This window comes from Pelobates fuscus, chromosome 5, assembly GCF_036172605.1.
Source record: "Pelobates fuscus isolate aPelFus1 chromosome 5, aPelFus1.pri, whole genome shotgun sequence".
Lineage (NCBI taxonomy): Eukaryota > Metazoa > Chordata > Amphibia > Anura > Pelobatidae > Pelobates > Pelobates fuscus.
In genome coordinates, this window is record NC_086321.1 from 15,479,296 (window position 1) to 15,506,020 (window position 26,725).

Sequence of the window (26,725 nt, forward strand, 5' to 3'; positions counted from 1 at the left end):
CACTTCAGCAAAGCACTTACCATTTATACCCCTTTCTATCAGGCAAGTCCACTGCCGAGACCAGGTTAGGTGATATGAAGTCTGGAATTGCAGCATTTTGCTGCCAGAGATGTAACTCCCTTCCAGCTGCGCCATTGGGCCAGACTATGTAATCAATTTTCGGCATATGTCTATACCAGATGCAATTAGTGGTTTGCCCCATTTCTGGGAAACAGGGCCAGGGTAATCCCTGCATCATAACCACTACAGTGACCTGCAGCAACCCTTCAAACTACTGGGAACAGAGCTGTAAAAGGTTTTACAAAAATACTTTTTGCAGCGGATAGGGAATTATCCAAAACTAATAAATAAAAGTATGGCCCTCATTCATCCAGATATTGCAGAACCAACAGACATTGATTTTTTCTTTAACCAATGCATTTTATTACATTTTAAAACAAACCATAACTGACATAAACTGCATGTCCCATAATCGTAGACAACATGGACTACATGGGAGTCCCCTTTAAGACACCACATTATACTATGGGAGTAATCAGAGAAGCCTTGTTAGGATTTCTACAATGAAGCTATGGATATAAAAATGTAAGGGTTTTGAAATAGGTAGCACTTTGTTTTAAAAAACAAAACAAACAGGATATGGGGCCTTACGGCCATACCGGGTAGACGTGTCCTGAATGAGCTCTGGACGGTTATGCACTTACTATCTGTTTGACTAAAAACTAGACTGATAACTAATCCACGAAGATAACTAAACATCTTTTGCTGCACCCAAGCTCTATATAAGTGACAATTACTTACCTTGTGCAGACAAGCTCCCGGAGAGTAGACTGACAAAGCTATGGCCTCTGGTAACCTGACAAGTAGAGAGGCTGCCAATCTCCTGTCTGGACCACCCAGAAAACTGTCATTCATCCTTCGGTGTGTCCCCTCCTCTACAAGAGGGAGTTATCCCGGTGTGCACCTACACTGTTGAGACAGGGCTTCATGGCACTGCGGACTGACTAGATAGAAGGCGCAGCGACCTACCCAAGATGGCGGATGCCATGTGCATATCGAAGCCCAGCATTCAGGGCTCATACATGTCCACGCTCGCCGACTGACCCATACGCCACTGCCACTACATGAACGGGGTCGCGATCTTGCCAGCCACCTACCGCTGATGGAACTCACTGCGAGGAGCGGAGACGGGGTTTTACTGGTTTGGGACTGGGATATTGGCTGCTCAGGGGGTAGTATAAATGTTTTACACACACTGTTTTGCCATGGGGAGGTATGTGTAACGGCTGCCCTTCCCCGCTACCAATGTCTTGGTACCGCTGGTCTTGCCCGAACCCCAGCCTAACACAACACGTAGCGCATTTAGCCCACCTGCGACCCCATCGCACAAGCCCTGCATGCGCTCTCCAGCGCCTACACAACAACAGCCAGGCTTCCCCACCCACATATAGGGCCGGACAGGGACACACATCACTTAGGGGAACCCAGAGACCGCAGACACACTCTCAGCAGTTCACACACACTCAGAACACACGCCGAACTTATGGCTGGAAATTAATCTTACGATCCTGGCTTCACCCCCCACCTACAGATTTAACTAGCTACACCACGTTCCAGAAGTTATAGCCGGAGCGTACGTTTTAATTCTTAGTCACATTACTAGTGACAGACGGGGAACAGTCTGATTTTGCCACCTAACCATGCTATTATAAATCTTGGTTTCCCGGGAGCCGGCTACAGCTGGCAAACTTACGCTCGCACGTAACAGATCCAGCCAGTACACACATGGGTTATCTCCTTAACCTCACCTACCTTCAGCTAAAAGCCAGCTGATCTGGCATGCTTACGATAACACCCAACACCGCAGCCGGAGCACGATCCGAATTTAGCATTTATAGACATTGTTATTATATTTGTCACCACAGGTCCTACCATGATTTTAACGTTACAGCCATTGTACTAGCAATCTGAATGTAACCCTACTGATTAGATTCACTTGAATGAGTGCTAATTAAGCTTGAATACGCCTGTACTACATATTTACAATGACGCTACTGTGATGTATAATGCCGCCCCGCATAACAATATTTTAAAATGTGCCTCGCCTAGGAGCCACAAATGTAACCTTATTTGTTTCACACGCATTTACTCATGCTATTGTGGCATTGTTTGATGCTTTGTTATTCCTTGCACACCCAAAATAAAGAATAAAAAAAAAAAAAAAAAAAAAAAGAGATATACATGTCCACGCTAAAAACCAATAAGGAGCCGCAACACCAAAAATGATTACATAGATCTAAATTACAAAGATCTATGGAACCGGCAACGTTTCAACTCAAACTCATGGTCTTTATCTTGAAGATCTGCAGCCAAAAGGTTTAGTTGAATGCTGGCCCTCCATAATTGATTTGTACATGTCTACGATAGACAGGATCTTGGTAGACTTCTGGGTGAAATTGTACCACCGACTGCAACCACCTGGCTGGAGATGCTATATTCCACCTTTAGGAGCTGCTTCTGAACACTCTTCCCCCTTCAGTAGCTCTGGTACCAGGTTGGTTGCCTCTACACAGCCGCCCAGCTGTCGATCAAAAGGGAGAATATGTTGGATCACGGGCACTTGAACAGATGGGCAGACAAGACTGTATGCCAGGTTGACGACCACTCGCCATCCAAGTCCACGCCGGCATACACGGCACTTTTAATTAACCGATGTGGGCAAGGGAACGCAACTAATGCTCATCAGTCACCTCTCCATATAGCGATGACATATTGCTACAGCACGGAACTTCAGCGCACATCTTACTGGTCCTCGGACTGGTTTCGACACAGATGTACTTAAGTATACAGTGCCTGAGGTCCAGCAAAATCAGCAGGAGGGGGAGTGCTCACTCTAAATATTATATTGGCTCCTATAGTCTTTATTTCCATTATCTGCTCAGCTATTCGTTTTACTACTTACACATTTCATGCTGTAACATTTAATCTCCGTGCATATGCTCTGCTTTATAGCTTTCTCTCACTAACATTCTACTAGCCTAGCACGGTGTTATCTTTGTCTTGCTTTATAAAAACATGCAGTCTCCTCTATATACATTATTCGGTGAATATGTTTATTTTCCTGATCACTTTTATCGGTCGATGACATTATCCTTGTTGTAACTAAGCACTTCCAAAATAAAAAATAATAAAAAAAAATACACAGCTCTCCTGGTGTGATATGACTTTGCAGTTACTATTAACTGCATTTTAGTTTAAATGTTTTTATGTGACATATAGTTCATTTAGAATATACCATGGTTATGAGAAACCATACTAACTGTTAGTGCCACACCGTTGTAGTTTCAATACAGTTTTACCAAAGTGAAGTCTAGTGTTCTGGTATATGAGAAATACATGGCCTGGTTATCGGTTTGTCCTTACTCCCATCATAATTTACATCCAGAGAGCTAGAGATCTATTATTCTGCTGCACATAAACTCTGTGAATATACGGTATATGAGTTTAAAGTCACAATATGATGCTTTTTGATCAGCTTGTTTTGTTGCTAATTTTGTCTGTTCATTCAGTCGTCGTCCCGACCCATATCTTTCTTATCCTGCCTCCCTTGCTGTAGTTCTAGATCTTACATTTTGGAATGTGATACTTATAACTGATTTCATTGTTTTTTTGTATGGTTCAGCTAATACAGGTGTACACAGTTATTAACCCCTTAAGGACCAAACTTCTGGAATAAAAGGGAATCATGACATGTCACACGTCATGTGTCCTTAAGGGGTTAAAGGGACACTATAGTCACCAGAACAACTACAACTCATTGAATTTGTTCTGGTGAGTAGAATCATTACCTTTTGCTGTAAACACGGGTCTTTTCCGAGAAAATGCAGCGTTTAAAAAATACTGCAAGGATTAATACAAGATTAACACACTCACTGATTAAAATAATTTCATAATCAGTTAACTAAGCAAGGCACATTGAGATACAAAAAGCTTAAATCGTTAACACGTGAGAGAGGCACCTATTATACCTGATAACTTCATAAAACAATTAAAATATGTACATTCCCCCAGGAAGATTTAAAGGAATCACAAATAATAGTCATTACAAGTACAAACATGTCTTCCTGATGTTATAGTGTTCTCCTCCATATTTAGATTCAGACCCCCCCTAAATAAAATTTATGAACAAAGGAAAGTCTTTGGTGAGACCCCGCAGATGTCACTTTCTTGGCTTCTTGTCCAAACCAACGCTTTACATCAGGCTTCCCCAAACTACGGCCCTCCAGATGTTGCTTATCTACAACTCCCATGATTCTCAGCCTATTTCATTCAAAGAATCATGGGTGTTGTAGTTCCGTAACATCTGGAAGGCCTGAGTTTGGGGAAGCCTGGTTTACATAGAGAAGCAGTGGGGGTGAGTGCTGTGCTTGTCCAATCAAATGCTTCTGATAGGGAAATATTAAATCCAATGCTTCCCTACGATCAGAATTTGCTGATGTTCGACACTAAAAGTCACATAACCGAGTCACACTATTTGTTGCTGTGCAAGCACCCTCTAGTGGTTGTTAGGAAGACAGTCACCAGAGTGTTTTAACCCTGTAATCAAAATATTGAAGCTACTAAAAGGAATTTTCCTTTTTTAGATTGCAAGACAAAAACGTCAGGACCCCTGCACCCAGAGCACGTCTTTGAGATACCTTTAGTGTCCCTTTAGCGTGGAGGAAACCAGATTAACATCACTCTACTCTAATTTACACAGAATGTTCCAGATAAATCTCCTGTTACTTGGGCGGGGCCGGACCGCCGAGCTGGACGGTCGCACTCGACACCAGCTCCTGCAAGCTATGCCCAAACAAGCTATGAAGCTACAATTTCAAGCAGAAAAACGTCCAGCGACGGTGGTCCCCAGCGGGCCGAGAGCCCTGGATCCAGGGAGAGGCTGGCCAAACGGGCTTCAGTCCCCTGGAGAAGGATTCCTCGTTGGCACTATCAAGGCCTACTCTGGCGGTGAGCGGGGTGGACGGCCGCTGCCCCGTTGCCTGCCGATCAGCGCTCAGCCATGAGTCAGACCTGCGGGGAACTGGCCCCGCACCCCCCCTTTGGACCGGGGGGGTTATCCCGGTCCCCACCCGTGGAACCCGACCACCATAAAGCATGTGAGGCAGCGCCGCCAAGACCCGCAACCCGAGCACTACAGCCAAGATGGCGGAGGCCGTGTGCGATGGCGCCAAAACCATGAGCGGACCATAAGCACCTACCACCTGCATACACCCTCGGACCCAAGCAAGCCACTCACCTCCTCTATGACTGGAGTCTCAGGGGCCTCCTCCCTCCTCAGGGCAAGGAAACAAGACGACGCACAGATGCATCGGCTGCCCACAACCACTAACGCGCCGCGGGGCCTACCGACACGTGAGGAAGCAGTTGAGCAATCACCCAAACCCCTCGCACGCCGCAAGAACACTTTAAACGAACTCGCCCAGTGAACAACACCCAGCGGTGAGCAGCAGACCGGGCACCCTTCAGCTATATTACTCTTGGGAACTCCGTGACCCGTGGACCTGTGAGAGGATTGTGCTGGACTGTGAAAGAGTCTGGGGCCGGCGGGGAGCTGATCTATGGGACTTGGAGATTAAACCTAGACCCAGGGGTTGGATCAAGCCGGTCTGTGGCATTGGCTGATTAATCAATGTAACATTTCCCCAAGCATATAATGAATACCAGATAGGGCAGTTACAACTGTTGTGTTTTATTGTTTTCTTCTTTTTTAGTTTCTACTGTATTATCCAGGCCAAATGCATGCTCATATGACACTTACTTTTATTGGCGATAACCCACTCTTGATGCTTCACTGTGGCCAAATACTGGGTTTGCCTATATACTGGGTGGACCGTTTCACATTGTTCAGCAGGCTCATTTGCAATCATATATTCAGTTCGGTAGCAAGTGGCACTAGCCTACTCTGTGCAGTGATAGTGCCTAACACATTGAGTTAGCATAACATGCTCTTTTTGCAGGCAGTGTCCCAGCCTTTTAGTTTATAATGTATGATAACTCTATACTTTATTTCCATGATTAGAGGTCAGCCTGTGTAGCGTGGTTTTGTACTCTCCAGTGTTTCTATCAACTGTCTAATCAGTATAAGCATAAGCACTATCACACTTTAGACTATGCTGTTATATCTTGTTTAGCCATGAGCACCAGACCTGACTATGAAGCCTTTGTTACTTTTGTTTATTATATTTTAAAAATGTGCAATTGATCTACATATGCCATATACCGTAACTGTGTTTTTGAAGTGCTTATAACTGCTATTGTGGCATTGCAAGCATAACTGTCATCTCCTGCACATCACAAATAAAGAATTAAAAAAAAAATAAAAAAATCTCCTGTTACTCGCAATCTAAACAGAAATAAAATCACCTTCCATGTCTGAGTTGTTGGTAGTTTGACTGTTGCCACAGGACAGCTCGTCATCACTGGAAGTCTTCTCATTGTCAGAGTTTAGAATTTCACCCTCCTCTGGCTCACTCTCCTCGGAAGACGAGGAGCTCTTTCTGCCATTAGAATCTACATTATAACTGCTCATCTTGGCCTTCTTTATGTCACTGGCAAACTCTTTCCTTTCAGATGCACTGAGTCTGTCATGATCTGCACTACTGTAAGATGAGCTTAGCACTGATTTCAACTCCTTTGTACCCTTGGAAAAAAAATTCAAACGGACACATTGGACAGATTGAAAGTGAAACATGTACCACAGCACCTTCAATATTTGTTCTTTTACATTTGAAAAGAAAGTTGAGCTTTCCCAAGAACATTATACAGTGGTAACCGAGACCCAAAACTGATTTTAAGGATGAAAAGAAGTGGCAATGCAGGAGTATGAACACATCTTATCGAGATCGGATTCTGCTCTAAATCCAATGCTCAAGGTGACAGCACTGTGGATGTTTGTGAAGTCCCATGGACACTAAGCCTGATTTTGGCTTGCAGGACTATAACGCTGGAGTGTTCTTTAAATCATATATTTCAGTAAACACATATGTCAAACTAATTAAAGATAATGGTGAATAATTGGCGCTAATATTTCTAACCGTTAAAAACTAAAAATGATTATATCAATATAAAGTGCACACAAAAAGGCAAAAAAAGAAAAAACACAATTATATATTACCATATACTGGAAATTTTGATTTTAAAATCAGAGAGACTGTGTCCCACACAGTCAACCAGACTTGGAAAGGATCCACCCCTTGAGTACGTGAGATCCTATGCAGCAGGTAAGCCAAGACCATCAGGTATCCAATAACAGTAACCATATTTATTTAATGATAAAAACACAATTAAGGAGTGATATACTGTGTCTGGAGGACATAGAGGTATAATATGAAGCAACTGTAGCGGATATCTTGATACAAAATAGAAATAATAGAAAGTATCCTCGGTATAAACAGCTGCAACTTTGTTTCAAACGCCAGCCTCCTCTTCTTTAGCATGTTCTTTTCTAGACTTCACACATTTCACATTTTAAAGGGACACTATAGTCACCCAGACCACTTCAGCTCAATGTAGTGGTCTGGGTACCAGGTCCCCCAGGTTTTAACCCTTCACATGTAAATAGCAGTTTCAGAGAAACTGCTATGTTTACATTGCAGGGTTAATCCAACCTCTAGTTGCTGTCTTCCTGACAGCCACTAGAGGCACTTCTGTGATGCTGGATGCGACATTTGCATCCAGATCGTCATTAGGAAAGCATTGAGAATGAATGGGCGCGCGGCACTTGCCGCACATGCGCATTCCGCTCCACTCGGGAGCTGATGTCGGAGGGGGAGGAGAGGTCACTAGCGCTGAGGGAGCCCGCTGCTGGATTAAGGTAAGTTGCTGAAGGGGTTTTAACCCCCTTTAGTGTCAAGGGAGGGGGACCCTGAGGGAAGGGGGGGGGGACCCTGAGGGTGGGGGGTCCTAAGGATGCCTTAGTGTCAGGAAAACTAGTATGTTTACCTGACACCATAGTGATCCTTTAATATCCAAACAATGGAATATAAAAGTCTAAGGGATTTTTTTTTTTAATCTGGACAAATGTGGAAAGTAGAACAAATTGTTGCAAAATATTAGATGATAATGGCATCTTATGTAGAAAGGTAGGGAGTAACAAAAAAAATAAAAATAAAATAAAAGATATTGCAATTCTGATAGAACTTTAAAGGGACACTATAGTCACCTGAACAACTTTAGCTTAATGAAGCAGTTTTGGTGTATAGAACATGCCCCCGCAGCCTCACTGCTCAATCCTCTGCCATTTAGGAGTTAAATCCCTTTGTTTATGAACCCTAGTCACACCTCCCTGCATGTGACTTGCACAGCCTTCCATAAACACTTCCTGTAAAGAGAGCACTATTTAGGCTTTCTTTATTGCAAGTTCTGTTTAATTAAGATTTTCTTATCCCCTGCTATGTTAATAGCTTGCTATACCCTGCAGAGCCTCATGTATGTGATTAAAGTTCAATTTAGAGATTGAGATGCAATTATTTAAGGTAAATTACATCTGTTTGAAAGTGAAACCAGTTTTTTTTTCATGCAGGCTCTGTCAATCATAGCCAGGGGAGGTGTGGCTAGAGCTGCATAAACAGAAACAACGTGATTTAACTCTTAAATGACAGTGAATTGAGCAGTGAAATTGCAGGGGAATGATCTATACACTAAAACTGCTTTATTTAGCTAAAGTAATTTAGGTGACTATAGTGTTCCTTTAATACCACACACTGGCAAAATGAGTATTTCATTAGATATTTCTATAATACGTCTATTTCTTTTTCCTCTGGGGTAGAAACCCTTCCAATCTCTTATTTCTGTCTTATGATTAACAGAGAAAAAAAAAAGGAAAGGAATCTGAAAGGCAAGAGAAAATAGACAAAATTTAACATTTATGATGATTTTAATAAAATAATTTCCTAATATAAGTTTCTAAAAGATCCAGGTTGAAGTAATATACATCTAAGCGTTGTCAGTCAAAATAAAGTGGGGAATTGAAGCAAATTCTACTGAATTATAGAGTTTATTATCACATGCAAACAGTCGGAGTGGTGAGATATAATAAGTCATAAGAGATTGCTACTTGGAATAACACAAAGTAATATCAATCCATATATCTGTCAGCATAATTGGATTAACATGTTTGCTAACAGAGCTCTGGGGTCACTATAAGCTGCTGAAGATTTGTAGAAAATGGATAAAATGATTAGTCCAGCAGTCAGTAAGAAAATACAAAAGAAAAAAGTTATTTGCACACTAGCCCAAATCCATATTTAAATAACTGCAGGTTTTTTTTAGTGACACTCCAGTGGCCATGTCTTAGGTGAGTCCTACACTAAGAATTCACCTTGCTTCTTTCAGCTTCAGGTATAAAATCTCTATTGAGAAATAAAGGGATATTTTTCTAAACCCCTACATACTTTTAGCCCTTAATAGGAAACACATGGGGTGGGCGGTAGCATTGGAACATGGCTGCGTGATACAAATGCAAATATACAACGATAAGTCCTGCGCTCAAAATCCCACTAGTCCTGGAATGCAGCTATGACTATAGTACACATATAAATGTAATAAAAAACTAAGAAATGAGTTACTTGCGCACTATCCCAAATCCCTATGCATAGTTTAATAACTGGATGTCATTAGTATCACTCCAGTGGCCCTTAGGTATAAGCCCACCTGCCACATCAAGGCAAACCTCCTAGGTGTGTTAAATGTTAAACTGGAAAGAGCCTTTTAAGTGGAACGGGAAAATTCTACCTTTGCGAGATGGTGTGTATCCAAAAGAGGAAATCTTCAGACTAGCCATGGTGTCTGTCAAATGGTGTACCTAGAGACAGGATTAACAGTCAAACCCACACTACATGAAATGCTGTGCAAACTACAGGACATGTGCTACAGACCGCTGCTAAATGTTGTAGCACACTGTATGTAATCATATCAGTATAGGAGGGGGCAAGCAATGGATTTGAAATGAACTACTCTCAAAGGATCTACATGAGCGGTGACAGAGAATCATTTTTCGTTAGCATGCCAACGTCAACCTAAATTGCAGGAAAGCAAAACCACTTCTTTTTTACATCAGTATACCTCGTGCCTGGATGGTCATTCCACATTAAAAAGTTTTTATTCATTGGGTAAACTCAACTTTCACTGGAGTCAAGGGGAACAGTCACTCGAATAAAACATTGAAAAATATGTTTTGTTTCTTAAACTCTTTTTCTCGTGCAATGTTTAATTTCTTTTTAAATGAATATTAAAGATTTAGCAATAGACATCCCAGTCCAGTTCAATCCTGGCAGTCAGGGCACAGAATGCATTGTAGGAGGAGAAACAGAAAATGTGGGTTTGGTTTTCCTCCTAATTTACTCAATGCTGACTCACTGGTAGAAAAACTGTTTTTTTATTTATTTTTATAACAATAACTGAAAGGGAAGCAAGATGGCGGTACTCAGCTCGAGGATAGCGCTACATTTAATGGTGTATATTTCAAACATTAATAAAACATGTTCATTAAATACAAACAGTAAGGAAATATTTATAATCCTGGGATGTGACTGTTCCCCTTTAAGGTTATTGGAAGACAAACTTTAATCACAATTATAAGATTATAAACAGGCCATCTCAGCAGAATATAAAATATATACATATTAATTTCCCTGGATACATTCTTTCCACGGAAAATGGCTTGCTTTGTGTTAAAACCAGATCTTGGATAACTCAGTATGTACTTGTTATTTATAGTATAGTAGTCTTCAGTTGATTTTTGTCTAGTATATTTATGCTTGTCTGTAAACCATATAGTAAATGAGAGGATACAAGTGATCTATGCACTGCCAGAGCAACTGACCAGAACTAAACAATAAATAGGAGAAATTGCTTCTTATAACTTTCATTACCTTTTCCTTTGTTGCCATGTTATTAAACAACTCCTTTCTCTTCTTCTTCTCCCTTTTGTTTCTGATTGGCTGAGAGTTTGTGTCTGTAATGGCCTGCAAGTCCACTCGAGAATGAAACTGGTAGATTCCACTTTCCACATCACAGTAATAATATATACCAGTGGAAGAGTCGTAGTATAACTGAGATTCCTGTATAGAGACAAACATTTAGGCGTTGCATTTATGCAATTGAAGAATAATAAAAAAAAGAATTATATCATACTTGGTATAAATTACCTTGTTCTACAACATGTAACATATGAAGTAAACCCAGACAGACTACATCAAAAAGTGAAAGAGTAATCCTGCGGTCATACTAAAGCAAACTATTTTTCCCATGATGCTAAGTGGCTGCAGCTTAATGTAGACTAAGCGATGTAATGCTAGAGATAGAAGATTTCTGCGTATTCATTAGTGGACGAGCAGGTTAGTAGCCGTAGACTGAGGGCATGGGCATTTAGCACGTACCGAGTCATAATAAAATCCAGTATTGTGGTCATAGTACATCCCAGAGCTTTCATCATATGTAAAGCCAGTCTGAGACAGTGCAGCTTCTGCAGTTGCTCTCAAGCTATCAGCCAGGGATCCTTGTTCTTCATCCTTACACACAAAAGAATAAAAATAGATTGGAGATACACAAAAACACCAGAAACCCATCCAGAAATATGTTCTCATCATAAACCGGTGGATCCAAACATCTAGATAAAATAAGAGATTGAAAAGTTGGTTTCCTCCCTGCCCAACGAACAAGTGTGCATCAGGATTGCTATTGAGCTACTAATCAGTAACTTTTTATTATTAAAAAGGTACACTATAGGCCAGTGATGGTTAACTTTGACACCATAAATAGTTTCTGGACTACATTTCCCATGATGCTCAGCTAGCTTTTAGAGCCATGTCCACCTTGTTTTATTTTTCGTACAGAATTTACATTTGGCCACACAGAACACAGTTCGGGGCTGACTAAGTAATTTGTGCTGGGGGTGGAACTAGAACAGACACAAAAAGGAAAGCAATTCAAACTGAAACGCTGCACATACAGACTCCTACCACCACAACCACTTATAAAAGCACTTTATTTTTTCCTTATGTCACAACAGTATTTCTTTTTTATTTTATGATCCAACTATAAATCGGATTAGCACAGTGAAGAAGGATTTTTTTCCCTTTTTGTGGCACAGAGGGAAGTCACTAGACTTTTTGCCTTCTTTAGAATTAATATAGGAAATAAATGTGTGAAAGATTGGAAATGTCAGATTTAGTCCTTTTTTGACCTAGAACCTGACTCCACCTCCTAAATCAACGTCTACATGTCACAAGGCATCAGCAGCTAGAATCACAGTGTCAATCACTAATCAGTGTCTCCCTATAGTAAACTTTGGGAGAATCACAAGCATATCCGAATATTGAGCAAACAGACCAGCAGATCTGCATGGTTACAAATTAAATATTATAATTTTAAGGAAATAAATTGGAAAATAAAAGTAGATTCATCATACCGAAACAGTCTTTACATAACTTTCATAATATGTAAAGTCAGTCTGAGACCGTGCAGCTTCTGCCAGGGATCCTTGTTCTTCATCCTTACACACAAAACAATAAAATATATTAAAGATACAGAAACATAATACGAAAAAAAGAAAAAAAAAAAGTGATGCAATTATTGTTATTTCAACAGAAATCAAGTTGTTGGTTTTTTTTTTTGTTTTGCTTTTTATACAATAAACCAATACAGAAATGTTCTCATCATAAACTGGTAGATGTAAACATATAGCTAACAGAAGATCTTAAAATGTGTTCTACCCAAAATTAGAGGTTTTCTTCCTTACCAACATCTGAGCAAGTGTAATCATGTTTGTTATTGAGCAGTAACTTTTTATTTTAAAGCTCGTTATTGAGCTGCTAAAAAGTAACCTATTATTAAAAAGGCACACCACAGGCACTGTAACTGCTTCATCTCATTGAAGTGGCTATGGTGTCTGGAATAGTCTGGCACTGTCCTTCCATTCAATGTTAAACTGTTTTTAATGTCTCTAGCACCCCACCCCCTCTGTCCTGTTTGAAAGAAGTGTGTAATCTCAGCTTTAGCCACACCTGCAGCAGGTGACCAGGGAATCTTACAGAGACACTATAGGCACCCAGAACATTTCAATGAGATTAGGTCACCTGGTGTTATGTCCATCTTGCTTTATCTTCACACAGAATTTACATTTGGTCGTCCAGAACAGAGTTCGGGGCTGCTAAAGTCATGTGTGCCGGCGGTGGAACTAGCCCAGGCACAACAACCAGAGATCTCAGTATGTGCAGCAATTCAAATTGAAACACTGCAGACTATGTACAGACTCCTACCACGACGACCACTTCTAAAAGCAGAAGTGATGATGGTGGTTGGAGTAACCCTTTACCAAGACTTTATTTTCCCTTATGTGAAAACGGTATTTATTTTATGATCCAACTATTAATCGGATTAGCACTGTGAAGAAGGATTTTTCCCTTTTTGTGGCACAGAGGGAAGTCACTGGACTTTTTGCCTTCTTTAGAATTAATATAGGAAATAAATTTGTGAAAGATTGGAAATGTCAGATTTAGTCCTTTTTTGACCTAGAACCTGACTCCACCTCCTAAATCAACGTCTACATGTCACAATGCATCAGCAGCTAGAATCACAGTGTCAATCACTAATCAGTGTCTCCCTATAGTAAACTTTGGTAGAATCACAAGCATATACGAATATTGAGCGAACAGACCAGCAGATCTGCATGGTTACAAATTAATATTATAATTTTAAGGAAATAAATTGGAAAATAAAAGTAGATTCATCATACCGAAACAGTCTTTACATAACTTTCATCATATTTAAAGTCAGTCTGAGACCGTGCAGCTTCTGCCAGGGATCCTTGTTCTTCATCCTTACACACAAAATCAAAATATTAGATACACACAAAGGTAATAAAAATAAAAAAAATCTAAAAGTGATGCAATTATAGATAATTTCAACAGAATCAAGTATGTTTTTTATACAATAAACCAATACAGAAATATATTCCCATCATAAACATAGTGAAAAGAAGAGCTTGCAATGTGTGTATGGCCCAAATTACAGATGTTTCCTCTCTTCCCAACATCTGAGCAAGTGTGATCATGCCTGCTATAAAGTTGCTAATAAGTACATTTTATTTTAAAAAGGGACACTATAGGCACTAACTGCTTCAGCTTATTGAAGTGGTGATGGTGTCTTGAGTAGCCTTGCACTGTCCTTCCATTCAGTGTTAACCCCTTGAGGATGCAGCTTCAGAAGCTAGACAACAATTGTTTTTCCTATCTATTACACCAACACATATCATATACCTTTTTTAGAGGACAAAATGGGTTTTAATTTGATGTGACACAGTAATTCAAAATGAATTCATTTATATGTCTTGATTTATAGAGTACCTAATATGTGTAGGATTTAGTTTATTTTGAAAGTTATAGGTCACAAAATACAAGGACTAACATAAAATGTCAATGTTTCACAGAAAACAAAGTATATATTTATATAAAGTAGCAGTAGTCAAACGCTATTTACCCAAGGTTCTTTTAACACTTTTCCCACAACTATTTTACCGCCAGTCTCTGCTAAATATTGTAGTAAAATTGTGTTTTTGACATACACACATATAACAAGATTTTGTTCACGTGTATTTCGTAATTTTGGTGTGTGCCCTTCCAGTACAAAACCTCGTATTGTGTTCGGCTACATCTGCGGAGTACGATACCCCTATTGTATGCCTTTGCCACATGTGTGAAAGACTGTAAATGTCAAACATCAGCCTTTCTTCGACCGATAAAACTACGCAAGTCTGGATCCTGATGCCACCTCCTAAATAAACTTTACATGTCACAATGTGTCAGCAGCTAAAATCATAGAGTCAATCACAAGCATATGAGAATATTGAGCAAACACAGGAGCAGATCTCCATGGTTACAAATTAATTTTACAATTTGGGGTAAATAAATTGAGAAATAGAAGTACCCATTGTACCTGAACATTGTCAGCATATAATTCTGCGGGATCTTCTCCAAGGCACGGAACGCTGGGCTCCTCTGAATGTTCTGCTGATTCAGTAACAGATGAATCGAACACGCCAGCAGGTTCTACGTTGCTATTGCCAACCTCCTGAACAGCCGTTCCACAAGTAATATTTGTGTCATAACAATTAGCATGGGAAGAATAGTTGTAGTAATCTAGAAATGAATATTAAGGAATCAGAATTTTCATTAAATAATCTTTAAGTATACAATAATAAGGGAGTCCTGGAATAATTGCATGGGTCCTTAGCGCATGTGCATGCTAATCTCATGCTAGGAAAGACACAGCAAAGCCAATGCATCTAATGGTCCGCATTCTGTTACTAGGAAATGATCCTGCCGCCATTTGGTGGGGGGTACATGCTGTAATGCATCGACGGGCACCCCGACTGGGTACCTCCGTTAAAAGATGCTCCTAGCGCTTCCTGAGGGCTCCAAGCACTCTAGCAGACACCACAATCACTGAACCGGAGAGGCATACGAATGCTCTCAAACATATGAATGCTGTAAACCGCTGAACAGGAAAAGCATACAATCAGCTTACACTCCTGGCAATCAGCATACAATCCAATTCCCCCAATGACGAGACGACACTTCGTTTGAGGGTCAAGCAGAACTGACTGTACTGGCACATACAGCCTCTTTTATTCACAATCCACAAACATAGTACTGCCAACAGGGTTTTGAAATACAACCAATCAATCCGTACAATACACACAGACACTTCCACACAAAATCCTCCCCTCTGCCTGTGATATGATTACTGAACACAATGGTTAATATAGTTATCACAGACAGAGAAATACAGTTTATACAAAATATTAATAACAAAATATACATGCCACAAACATAAAAATCACATATTCGAACTCAGCACACTTTAATTATAAACAGTCGAAATTCTGCCAATTCCATCCAGGGCTTAAAAAGTTAGCTGGAGGTCCCTTTATGACCGACCGCAAGCACATTTTAATGCCCAAAATAGTTCCATAGATTTGGGCTGTGCGGTCGGTCTATTTCAGGTGAAAAAATGACTAAGTCCCATTCGAACGTGCGTTTGAAATCGCCGAACGGGACTTAGTCTCTGCAGCTGAAACTTCAGTGTAGAAGGTAAGGGTCAGCGGTGTTCGCGGAACTGTGCAGCCGATTTCAGTTCCATGAATTTGGCTCCACACACCACTGACCCCATTGAATGAACAAAGATGGCTGCCGCCACGTGTTGGTTTGCACGAACTGCGGCCACCCAGCGTTCGCCAATTTACATACAGCAGGCTCAACCATAAGGGGAAAAGCCATTTAAAAGTTATTTCCAAAGTCTGGGGACACCGTCTTAAAGGAGCAGTGTCCCGAACAAGTCTGGGTACACAGTCTTAAAGGGGCCTTGTCCCAAATAGGTCTGGGGACACAGATTTAAAGGGGCATTGTCCCAAATTTTCTCCATGCCTCAAAATGGTACTTAACCCCTTAAGGGCCAAACTTCTGGAATAAAAGGGAATCATGACATGTCACGTGTCCTTAAGGGGTTAAAGGGCTAGCAGCACCATACAAATCCAATATGCCCAAATATTGTACTTAAAGGGCCATATCTTCCCGGGACCATAATCACTGGGTAGGAGGCGGGCCAGCAGCCTCCTCCAAAAATACATGGCAAACTCTGTTAAAGGGGCACTCCAATTTATTAAGTGTTCTTGCATAGCAAGACCAGTTAATGTTATCTCACATATATATTATTATTCTTATTATAGCCAAATTTACCACCCTAACTCCTCCCACAGTTTTTACACTACATAGACAGAAATATACCGAAACGTGCGGATTGTTCCCGATTGGTGTGCTATTACTTTGTGGAACGTTTCGCCGAATGGTTCACGGAATATCGTTGTTCTTGTGCCAAAATTGGTCCCATAGGAATGAATGGCAAAGCTAGAGTGGGAGCTGGCAAAAGCTGAAAAATCAGGACATGATTTCTAAACTGCCACCATTCCCTCATTTTCAGGCCCACCTACACAAATCTTATATCAACACGTTCAACTATCCCTGCTGCCACTAGAAATGTCCATGGCTAAGCCATAGTCCTGATAGTTTTCACAATATGACCATTTGTTTGCAACTCACGCAGTCCATTGACATTCATTGAAACTCCACTATGCAAAGCTCACATTTGAAGGGCAATTTCTAAACTGCGACTGTGCCTCCATTGTTAATATTGCAGAGACATACTATACATCAAAATGTAGGTCTGGGTCTTGTGATTCTCACAATATAAAGCTCTTCACTGTAGGATTTATAGTTTTAAATATGACCGTTTGAAGATGGCAACCGAAAAAATACTCTGACCTGTGTCAGGCTGCAGCAGCAAGTGATGTCATAGACAAAGCCTTTTACACCTGCTAATGTTTTTATAACTGTATGTTTTAATGTAACTGTGAAGCACTTTGGGCAACAACATTGCAATTAAATGTGCTATATAAATAAATAATAACAGTTACTCCGCCCACTCCAGTTGTAGACTACTGGTGGAGGCAAGAACACTTCACACAATTTCCCCAGAAATTGTAGCTTTTCTAGTTTGTTTTGTTGTCAAGATTTGACATGGAAGTTTCTGTCACTCATCGCAAGCATTTTATTTGTGGCTTCCTTTACAATGTATATTTTACCCGAATATGACCAAGTGGAATAATCATCTGTCTGAACCTCCTGATCAGTCCCTTTCTCTGAGTTTGTTTGCCTCTCATGGATTTCTCTGCTCAGCTCTTCTACCTGTAAATATACAAAACAAATGTTCACCTAACCATTCAGTTAAAGTACACACACATGCAGACCTACTGAGAAAGTTACTGTAAGCAATAATCATTTAAAAAAAAAAAGACAGCTTATTTTTATAGATAAAAACAGAAAAATGCGTGCAGGGTGTCAGGAGAACACAGACACTGCAGCCTGTAAAAATATGTAAAGTACTTACAATACCTACAATAAAACACGTTGACAAAACTACTATTATCGGTCAATTCATCCTCTACTGGCAACTATGACTGCCAACGGATTGGTTTCCCCTCATACACAAATACACAAAAAAAAGTCACTCTGTAAAGTACATGCGAGATGATGGCTGATGTTTCCAGCGAGGTGAAATCTAAATAAAGAGGAGAACTATTTTGTGTTAATAATACAGGTTTGTATTCCTAACCCTTTAGTGTTTCCGAACTGAAACTGTGCACTTGGTACTAACAGCAACGTGAGTGTCATGTCCGACAATACCCAAGTAGTTATCAAAATTTATCAATTAACCCGTTTCTTGCTCCTGGGAGATATGTATAAGCCCCTTGCCCATGATGCGGACCCTTCCGTATAAGCCCCTTGCCCATGATGCGGACCCTTCCGTATAAGCCCCTTGCCCATGATGCGGACCCTTCCGTATAAGCCCCTTGCCCATGATGCGGACCCTTCCGCATAAGCCCCTTGCCCATGATGCGGACCCTTCCGCATAAGCCCCTTGCCCATGATGCGGACCCTTCCGCATAAGCCCCTTGCCCATGATGCGGACCCTTCCGCATAAGCCCCTTGCCCATGATGCGGACCCTTCCGCATAAGCCCCTTGCCCATGATGCGGACCCTTCCGCATAAGCCCCTTGCCCATGATGCGGACCCTTCCGCATAAGCCCCTTGCCCATGATGCGGACCCTTCCGCATAAGCCCCTTGCCCATGATGCTGACACTTCCGCATAAGCCCCTTGCCCATGATGCTGACCCTTCCGCATAAGCCCCTTGCCCATGATGCTGACCCTTCCGCATAAGCCCTTTGCCCATGATGCTGACCCTTCCGCATAAGCCCCTTGCCCATGATGCGGATCCTTCCGCATATGCCCCTTGCCCATGATGCGGACCCTTCCGTATAAGCCCCTTGCCCATGATGCGGACCCTTCCGTATAAGCCCCTTGCCCATGATGCGGACCCTTCCGTATAAGCCCCTTGCCCATGATGCGGACCCTTCCGTATAAGCCCCTTGCCCATGATGCGGACCCTTCCGTATAAGCCCCTTGCCCATGATGCGGACCCTTCCGTATAAGCCCCTTGCCCATGATGCGGACCCTTCCGTATAAGCCCCTTGCCCATGATGCGGACCCTTCCGCATAAGCCCCTTGCCCATGATGCGGACCCTTCCGCATAAGCCCCTTGCCCATGATGCGGACCCTTCCGCATAAGCCCCTTGCCCATGATGCGGACCCTTCCGCATAAGCCCCTTGCCCATGATGCGGACCCTTCCGCATAAGCCCCTTGCCCATGATGCGGACCCTTCCGCATAAGCCCCTTGCCCATGATGCGGACCCTTCCGCATAAGCCCCTTGCCCATGATGCGGACCCTTCCGCATAAGCCCCTTGCCCATGATGCGGACCCTTCCGCATAAGCCCCTTGCCCATGATGCGGACCCTTCCGCATAAGCCCCTTGCCCATGATGCGGACCCTTCCGCATAAGCCCCTTGCCCATGATGCGGACCCTTCCGCATAAGCCCCTTGCCCATGATGCGGACCCTTCCGCATAAGCCCCTTGCCCATGATGCTGACACTTCCGCATAAGCCCCTTGCCCATGATGCTGACCCTTCCGCATAAGCCCCTTGCCCATGATGCTGACCCTTCCGCATAAGCCCCTTGCCCATGATGCTGACCCTTCCGCATAAGCCCCTTGCCCATGATGCGGACCCTTCCGCATATGCCCCTTGCCCATGATGCGGACCCTTCCGTATAAGCCCCTTGCCCATGATGCGGACCCTTCCGTATAAGCCCCTTGCCCATGATGCGGACCCTTCCGTATAAGCCCCTTGCCCATGATGCGGACCCTTCCGTATAAGCCCCTTGCCCATGATGCGGACCCTTCCGTATAAGCCCCTTGCCCATGATGCGGACCCTTCCGTATAAGCCCCTTGCCCATGATGCGGACCCTTCCGTATAAGCCCCTTGCCCATGATGCGGACCCTTCCGTATAAGCCCCTTGCCCATGATGCGGACCCTTCCGTATAAGCCCCTTGCCCATGATGCTGACCCTTCCGTATAAGCCCCTTGCCCATGATGCTGACCCTTCACAGAAGCTCCTGGGAGATATATACATACATATTTCCCCCTCCCCCGTCATGCTGGCTCACCTGCCGGGTGAGCTCCCGGTTTATAATATAATATATTATATATTCCCCCTCTGGCTCCCCGGGGCCATACCTGCCGTGTATAATATATTATATATCCCCCCCCATGCTGGCTCTCCATGGTGGCCCCCCATACTGGGGCCGTACCTGCCGTGTCAGCTCCCGGTTTATAATATATTATATATATATATCGATATATATTCCCCCCCGGGGGCCGTACCTGCCGTCTCAGCTCCCGGTTTATAATATGTTATATATATATATATATATATATCTATATATATTCCCCCCTGGGGCCGTACCTGCCGTGTCAGCTCCCGGTTTATAATATAATATATCTATATATATATTCCCCCCGGGGCCGTACCTGCTGTGTCAGCTCCCGGTTTACAATATGTTATATATATCTATATATATTCCCCCCCAGGGGCCGTACCTGCCATGTCAGCTCCCGGTTTATAAAATTTTATATGTATCTATATATATTCCCTCCGGGTCCGTACCTGCCGTGTCAGCTCCCGGTTTATAATATATTATATATATCTAAAAATATTCCCCCCGGGGCCGTACCTGCCGTGTCAGCTCCCGGGTTATAATATATTATATATATCTATATACATCACCCCCGGGTCCGTACCTGCCGTGTCAGCTCCCGGTTTATAATATATTATATATATCTATATATATTCCCCCCCCCCCCCCCAGGGCCGTACCTGCCGTGCCAGCTCCCGGTTTATAATATAATATATTATATATATATATATATATATATATATCCCCGCCTGACCCCCCTGGCTCTCCATGGTGGTCCCCCATACCGGGGCCGTACCTGCCGTGTGTAATATATTATAATATATATATATTCCCCCCCTGGCTCCCCATACTGGGGCCGTACCTGCCGGGTGAGCTCCCGGTTTATAATATATTATATATATCTATATATATTCCCCCCTGGGCCGTACCTGCCGTGTCAGCTCTCGGTTTATAATATATTAAATATATATCTATATATATTCCCCCCGGGGGCCGTACCTGCCGTGGGCCGTACCTGCCGTGTCAGCTCCCGGGTTATAATATATTATATATATCTATATACATCACCCCCAGGGCCGTACCTGCCGTGCCAGCTCCCGGTTTATAATATAATATATTATATATATATATCCCAGCCTGACCCCCCTGGCTCTCCATGGTGGTCCCCCATACCGGGGCCGTACCTGCCGTGTGTAATATATTATAATATATATATATATATTCCCCCCCTGGCTCCCCATACTGGGGCCATACCTGCCGGGTGAGCTCCCGGTTTATAATATATTATATATATCTATATATATTCCCCCCTGGGCCGTACCTGCCGTGTCAGCTCTCGGTTTATAATATATTAAATATATAGCTATATATATTCCCCCCGGGGGCCGTACCTGCCGTGTCAGCTCCCGGTTTATAATATATTATATATATTCCCCCCGGGGGGCGTACCTGCCGTGTCAGCTCCTGGTTTATAATATAATATATATATCCCCCCACGGGGCCGTACCTGCTGTGTCAGCTCCCAGTTTACAATATGTTATATATATCTATATATATTCCCGCCGGGGGCCGTACCTGCCATGTCAGCTCCCGGTTTATAAAATGTTATATATATCTATATATATTCCCCCCGGGGCCGTACCTGCCGTGTATAATATATTATATATAGATATTCCCTGGCCCTCCATGGTGGCCCCCCGGGGCCGTACCTGCCGTGTATAATATATTATATACAGATATTCCCTGGCCCTCCATGATGGCCCCCCGGGGCCGTACCTGCCGTGTATAATATATTATATACAGATATTCCCTGGCCCTCCATGATGGCCCCCCGGGGCCGTACCTGCCGTGTATAATATATTATATATAGATATTCCCTGGCCCTCCATGGTGGCCCCCCGGGGCCGTACCTGCCGGGTATAATATATTATATATAGATATTCCCCGGCCCTCCATGGTGGCCCCCCGGGGCCGTACCTGCCGTGTATAATATATTATATATAGATATTCCCCGGCCCTCCATGGTGGCCCCCCGGGGCCGTACCTGCCGTGTATAATATATTATATATAGATATTCCCTGGCCCTCCATGGTGGCCCCCCGGGGCCATACCTGCCGTGTATAATATATTATATATAGATATTCCGTGGCCCTCCATGGTGGCCCCCCGGGGCCGTACCTGCCGTGTATAATATTATATATAGATATTCCCTGACCCTCCATGGTGGCCCCCCGGGGCCGTACCTGCCGTGTATAATATATTATATATAGATATTCCCTGGCCCTCCATGGTGGCCCCCCGGGGCCGTACCTGCCGTGTATAATATATTATATATAGATATTCCCTGGCCCTCCATGGTGGCCCCCCGGGGCCGTAACTGCCGTGTATAATATATTATATATAGATATTCCCTGGCCCTCCAAGGTGGCCCCCCGGGGCCGTACCTGCCGTGTATAATATTATATATAGATATTCCCTGGCCCTCCATGGTGGCCCCCCGGGGCCGTACCTGCCATGTATAATATATTATATATAGATATTCCCTGGCCCACCATGGTGGCCCCCCGGGGCCGTACCTGCCGTGTATAATATATTAGATATAGATATTCCCTGGCCCTCCATGGTGGCCCCCCGGGGCCGTACCTGCCGGGTATAATATATTATATATAGATATTCCCTGGCCCTCCATGGTGGCCCCCCGGGGCCGTACCTGCCGTGTATAATATATTATATATAGATATTCCCCGGCCCTCCATGGTGGCCCCACGGGCCGTGCCTGCCGGGTATAATATATTATATATAGATATTCCCTGGCCCTCCATGGTGGCCCCCCGGGGCCGTACCTGCCATGTATAATATATTATATATAGATATTCCCTGGCCCTCCATGGTGGCCCCCCGGGGCCGTACCTGCCGGGTATAATATTATATATAGATATTCCCTGGCCCTCCATGGTGGCCCCCCGGGGCCGTACCTGCCGGGTATAATATTATATATAGATATTCCCTGGCCCTCCATGGTGGCCCCCCGGGGCCGTACCTGCCGGGTGAGCTCCCGGTTCCGGCTCTCCGTGCTCCGGTGAAGTCTCTCGCTCCGGCCCAGCTGTCTCTGGATGCGGCGCAGTTCCTGCCGGCAGCCCCGGAGCTCCCTCTCCATGTCCAGCACCCGCTCACAGAGCTCCCCCCGCGAGCTCTCCGGGGACCGGGCCGTGCCGGGCGGGGGGGAGAGACCGCCATTCCGGGCCATGCCGCTCGGCCACACCGGGAGGAACCGGGACAACCCGGGACAATCCGGGGCAACCCGTCCGAGAAGGTAAACACGGGGCGCGGGGGGATGACGTCACAGCGGCGCTTTAACCCGTCACTGCCCAACACAGAGCTGGAGAGACAGACATACTGTAATACAGAGCTGGAGAGACAGACAGACAGACAGAGCTAGAGAGACAGACATACTGTAATACAGAGCTGGAGAGACAGACAGACAGAGCTAGAGAGACAGACATACTGTAATACAGAGCTGGAGAGACAGACAGACAGACAGAGCTAGAGAGACAGACATACTGTAATACAGAGCTGGAGAGACAGACAGACATACTGTAATACAGAGCTGGAGAGACAGACATACTGTAATACAGAGCTGGAGAGACAGACAGACAGACAGAGCTAGAGAGACAGACATACTGTAATACAGAGCTGGAGAGACAGACAGACAGAGCTAGAGAGACAGACATACTGTAATACAGAGCTGGAGAGACAGACAGACAGACAGAGCTAGAGAGACAGACATACTGTAATACAGAGCTGGAGAGACAGACAGAGCTAGAGAGACAGATATACTGTAATACAGAGCTGGAGAGACAGACAGACAGAGCTAGAGAGACAGACATACTGTAATACAGAGCTGGAGAGACAGACAGACAGACAGAGCTAGAGAGACAGACATACTGTAATACAGAGCTGGAGAGACAGACAGACAGACAGAGCTAGAGAGACAGACAGACAGACAGAGCTAGAGAGACAGACATACTGTAATACAGAGCTGGAGAGACAGACAGACAGAGCTAGAGAGACAGACATACTGTAATACAGAGCTGGAGAGACAGACAGAGCTAGAGAGACAGACATACTGTAATACAGAGCTGGAGAGACAGACAGACAGACAGAGCTAGAGAGACAGACATACTGTAATACAGAGCTGGAGAGACAGACATACTGTAATACAGAGCTGGAGAGACAGACAGACAGACAGAGCTAGAGAGACAGACATACTGTAATACAGAGCTGGAGAGACAGACAGACAGACAGAGCTAGAGAGACAGACATACTGTAATACAGAGTTGGAGAGACAGACAGAGCTAGAGAGACAGACATACTGTAATACAGAGCTGGAGAGACAGACAGAGCTAGAGAGACAGACATACTGTAATACAGAGCTGGAGAGACAGACAGAGCTAGAGAGACAGACATACTGTAATACAGAGCTGGAGAGACATACAGCAATACAGAGCTGGAGAGACAGACAGACAGAGCTAGAGAGACAGACATACTGTAATACAGAGCTGGAGAGACAGACAGACAGAGCTAGAGAGACAGACATACTGTAATACAGAGCTGGAGAGACAGACAGACAGAGCTAGAGAGACAGGCATACTGTAATACAGAGCTGGAGAGACAGACATACTGTAATACAGAGCTGGAGAGACAGACAGACAGACATAGCTAGAGAGACAGACATACTGTAATACAGAGCTGGAGAGACAGACAGACAGAGCTAGAGAGACAGACATACTGTAATACAGAGCTGGAGAGACAGACAGACAGAGCTAGAGAGACAGACATACTGTAATACAGAGCTGGAGAGACAGACAGACAGCTAGAGAGACAGACATACTGTAATACAGAGCTGGAGAGACAGACAGACAGACAGAGCTAGAGAGACAGACATACTGTAATACAGAGCTGGAGAGACAGACAGACAGACAGAGCTAGAGAGACAGACATACTGTAATACAGAGCTGGAGAGACAGACAGAGCTAGAGAGACAGATATACTGTAATACAGAGCTGGAGAGACAGACAGACAGACAGACAGAGCTAGAGAGACAGACATACTGTAATACAGAGCTGGAGAGACAGACAGACAGAGCTAGAGAGACAGACATACTGTAATACAGAGCTGGAGAGACAGACAGACAGACAGAGCTAGAGAGACAGACATACTGTAATACAGAGCTAGAGAGACAGACAGACAGACAGAGCTAGAGAGACAGACATACTGTAATACAGAGCTGGAGAGACAGACATACTGTAATACAGAGCTGGAGAGACATACAGCAATACAGAGCTGGAGAGACAGACAGACAGAGCTAGAGAGACAGACATACTGTAATACAGAGCTGGAGAGACAGGCAGACAGACAGACAGAGCTGGAGAGACAGACAGAGCTAGAGAGACAGACAGACAGAGCTGGAGAGACAGACAGACATACTGTAATACAGAGCTAGAGAGACAGACATACTGTAATACAGAGCTGGAGAGACAGACAGACAGAGCTGGAGAGACAGACAGACAGAGCTGGAGAGACAGACAGACAGAGCTGGGGAGACAGACAGAGCTAGAGAGACAGACATACTGTAATACAGAGCTGGAGAGACAGACAGACAGACAGAGCTAGAGAGACAGACATACTGGAGCTGGTTAGACAGACAGACAGACAGCTAGAGAGACAGACATACTGTAATACAGAGCTGGAGAGACAGACAGAGCTAGAGAGACAGACATACTGTACTACAGAGCTGGAGAGACAGACAGACAGAGCTAGAGAGACAGACATACTGTAATACAGAGCTGGAGAGACAGACAGACATACTGTAATACAGAGCTAGAGAGGCAGACATACTGTAATACAGAGCTGGAGAGACAGACAGACAGAGCTGGAGAGACAGACAGACTGTAATACAGAGCTGGAGAGAGAGACAGCAATACAGAGCTGGAGAGAGAGACAGTAATACAGAGCTGGAGAGACAGACAGACAGACAGAGCTGGAGAGAGAGACAGTAATACAGAGCTGGAGAGACAGACAGACAGAGCTGGAGAGAGAGACAGCAATACAGAGCTGGAGAGAGAGAGGGCTGGAGAGAGAGACAGTAATACAGAGCTGGAGAGACAGACAGACAGTAATACAGAGCTGGAGAGACAGACAGACAGAGCTGGAGAGAGACAGCAATGCAGAGCTGGAGAGAGAGACAGCAATACAGAGCTGGAGAGACAGACAGGGCTGGGGAGAGAGACAGTAATACAGAGCTGGAGAGAGAGACAGACAGAGCTGGAGAGACAGACATACAGAGCTGGAGCGACAGACAGCAATACCGAGCTGGAGAGACAGACAGACAGTAATACAGAGCTGGAGAGACAGACATACAGAGCTGGAGAGACAGACAGACAGCAATACAGAGCTGGAGAGACAGACAGCAATACAGAGCTGGAGAGACAGACAGCAATACAAAGCTGGAGAG

The 26,725-nt window shown here is 43.9% G+C and overlaps 1 protein-coding gene across 4 annotated transcripts in view; it reads right to left on the reverse strand.

Annotated features, from left to right (window-relative positions):
* Window positions 1-23,528, reverse strand: part of AGGF1 (angiogenic factor with G-patch and FHA domains 1) — a 30,321-nt gene extending 6,793 nt beyond the window's left edge. For 2 of the 4 annotated variants that reach the window (XM_063453605.1, XM_063453604.1), the window contains exons 1-8: window positions 23,252-23,528; window positions 17,699-17,801; window positions 14,995-15,197; window positions 13,796-13,879; window positions 12,470-12,553; window positions 11,439-11,570; window positions 10,932-11,120; window positions 6,424-6,700 (exon numbers count right to left, since the gene is read on the reverse strand). In XM_063453605.1, coding sequence (XP_063309675.1) covers window positions 6,424-6,700; window positions 10,932-11,120; window positions 11,439-11,570; window positions 12,470-12,553; window positions 13,796-13,879; window positions 14,995-15,197; window positions 17,699-17,801; window positions 23,252-23,458 — 1,279 coding nt within the window. In that variant the 5' untranslated portion in view covers window positions 23,459-23,528. Of the gene's footprint in view, window positions 1-6,423; window positions 6,701-9,792; window positions 9,863-10,931; window positions 11,121-11,438; window positions 11,571-12,469; window positions 12,554-13,795; window positions 13,880-14,994; window positions 15,198-17,698; window positions 17,802-23,251 lie in introns of all 4 variants that reach the window. The other 2 variants (XM_063453607.1, XM_063453606.1) reach the window with 2 other exon arrangements.
* Window positions 23,529-26,725: the final 3,197 nt, after the last annotated feature.